Here is a 2,500-nt window from a genome sequence, read left to right on the forward strand (position 1 = left end):
ATGACAAAAGGTGGTTATAATCTACTCAAACCAGTCACCACTTCAAATTTCATTGAACCCCCTGTAGAATCTATAATAATTTATTTAACTTCTGGGTAATGAAAATCCCATATGTCTTATTTAGTATCTCAGCTACAGGTAATTCACGACTAATGAGCATGCATTAGGATTAATTTTCTTATCTTGAAAACTAATAACTTAGTTTTTTCTCCCCATTGTGTCAGTACATCATGTGTGTTTCATACACAAACTAAAATCCCTTTTTGTAATAATATTGAAACGTGTTGGAGACTATTGAAAACAGTGTCCTGGATCAAATAATAATATTTTCCATACTTATTATATGCTCAACAGAATATCGTGCTTCTGACATCGATCTGCTACATTTGCATGACACGTGGTTTAACCCAAAACGAAAACGATAAAAAGACCACTATTCATCATGTGCAACAGACCAATTTATCCAGTGGATAAACAGTACTGAGTAGCAAACCAATTGACTTATCCACTGGATAGTGAGTTATCCGGTGGATAGCGCTATCCATCGTAAGCACAACTGGGTCCAAGGTACAAATGTCCGGATGTTTCATTAAAGATTGTGTATATGTAAAAATGAAGACAAAAATACAACCAACTTTCAGAATTAAAAGTAGTTCCAGGATGATCGATTTTAACTCAATTAAAAGTCATGTTCAAAGCTTACTTCGGTTATCCAACCATTGGATTAATCAAAAGATCGATATTTTAACTTTCTGGCAAAAATTACGTTTTTCTTAGGGAAAAATTGGAGTTACGAGTTTTCAAATGCAAGACACAGCGGAAAATTGGCAAGCTGTAACCCTCACTTTGAAGCTCTCAGCTCTTGGGATATATAGATAGAATATAATTCGAAAAACTAACCTTTCAGCAATGGTCTTTCCTGCCACCTCCACGCTACAAGCGCTTTTTCGGAATCACGTCGAAAGATGGTAAAACGCACGAAACTTTGCGGACACAGGAAATCTTGTTTTGATGAATGAGTTTGAAATTGAAGCCCGTAAAAATGCCGCAAGACGTTCGATCGGAATTAGAGAGCTAAAATCTTGCGAATGAAATCCTTTTCGAGCTTTTGAATGGAGTAAAAGCATCCCGAATCAGTCATAGTTGGAGAATAGCATTTCTGGAAAAACCCCTCTTTCGCATCGTCTTCCCGTAAAAAGAGCGGAAGTGTTAATCGGCATCTCCAGCTACCAGTCCCCACTTAGGTTCGGGGCGCTGTTGTTTCGATCTTTGCAATAATTTTTTATATGGTGAAATCAGAAGGAATAAGTGTAGTTGACGTAATTTTAGAAAGCGAAATGCACCCTTTTTTTTTCAGATGGTCTTTTTTTTCCTATTTAGTCACACGACTTACCCGTCCCTAGAGGGCTGATTTGTTTCATTCCTCAGGAGCATGTTATGTTATTAGAAAACGCTGTGTGATAGCTGGCTCAAAAAAAAAAAGCATGACGTCACATATGACAAAAATAACTTTTGTTCAAAATGGGATTTTCTAATTATAAAATTGTCACCCGCTAAATCGAAAGCTTTAAGGCCGCCTACTAGGAAAGATGCAGGTTTTTGAACTTCGCATGCTACTTATTTGAAAGAAATGAAGAGACGACGTAAGGTTTTATACGATCGACGCCACTCACCTCGGCGTAACTAATGTCCAAGGATTTTGACAGCTGTATGTTGATGTTGTGTTTTTGTTGGTACGATCCACATACTATTAACACGTTTTGTCAAGTTGCGAGGAAAGTTGTCATTTGGTGAGTTTTCGATGAAAATCTAATTATTATTATTATTGTCGAGGCTTTATGTTGTGTGAGGGAAAAAACAAAGGAAGAACTCGCGCTGAGGAGATGAGATAAAAATGGGAAAAAATTCTAAACTAATTATAAAGCTTAACCTAACTTTTAAATGTATTAAGCTTGTGTTAGTATTAAATCCATATTTTCAATTTCTTGTAATATATACGGTATCTTAAAAGGGCAAATATTTGATTTTTAAAATCCTTGTCCACTTTAAATTTTTGAAACATGAATCTTTAAACGTACTTACTGAAAAGCTCACATCTAGGACCAGTTGAAGGTGATCCCAGACCCCAATAATAGTTAACAACTATTCACCGAAGTGAAGGTGGCTATTGGTGGATATTTAAGACCTGTGAAGCGGCGAGGTAAATATCCACCATTAGTATATACTAAAACAGTGGATAGCGTTAAACGCGGGCAACTCAGCAACTCAGGAAAAAATGGGGTTTCAAGTGAAGAAAACATCCAAATTAACTTTTTGTGCGGTATATTATCTCACTGTTTCAGTATATACTAAAACAACTATTCACCTCAGTGTCGCTGGCTAGTGGTGGATATTTACCAAGCCGCGAAGTGCCGAGGTAAATATCCAACGCTAGCCACCTCCACTTCGGTGAATAGTTGTAACTATAGCCACCGACACTGAGGTGAATAGTTGTTTTAGT

The 2,500-nt window shown here is 36.8% G+C and overlaps 2 protein-coding genes across 4 annotated transcripts in view; one reads left to right on the forward strand and one right to left on the reverse strand.

The window, feature by feature from the left end:
- Positions 1-1,398, reverse strand: part of LOC137992445 (mucosa-associated lymphoid tissue lymphoma translocation protein 1-like) — a 36,262-nt gene extending 34,864 nt beyond the window's left edge. The window contains exon 1 of one of the 3 annotated variants that reach the window (XM_068837790.1): positions 901-1,398. The gene's annotated coding sequence lies outside the window, so the exon portion shown is untranslated. The remainder of the gene's footprint in view (positions 1-900) is intronic. The other 2 variants (XM_068837787.1, XM_068837789.1) reach the window with 2 other exon arrangements.
- Positions 1,399-1,506: 108 nt separating this feature from the next.
- The window catches only part of LOC137992446 (mucosa-associated lymphoid tissue lymphoma translocation protein 1-like), a 23,938-nt gene continuing 22,944 nt past the window's right edge, over positions 1,507-2,500 (forward strand). The window contains exon 1 of the mRNA XM_068837791.1: positions 1,507-1,790. Coding sequence (XP_068693892.1) covers positions 1,687-1,790 — 104 coding nt within the window. The 5' untranslated portion in view covers positions 1,507-1,686. The remainder of the gene's footprint in view (positions 1,791-2,500) is intronic.

This window comes from Montipora foliosa, chromosome 2 (genome assembly GCF_036669935.1).
Source record: "Montipora foliosa isolate CH-2021 chromosome 2, ASM3666993v2, whole genome shotgun sequence".
In the NCBI taxonomy this organism is placed as follows: Eukaryota; Metazoa; Cnidaria; class Anthozoa; order Scleractinia; family Acroporidae; genus Montipora; species Montipora foliosa.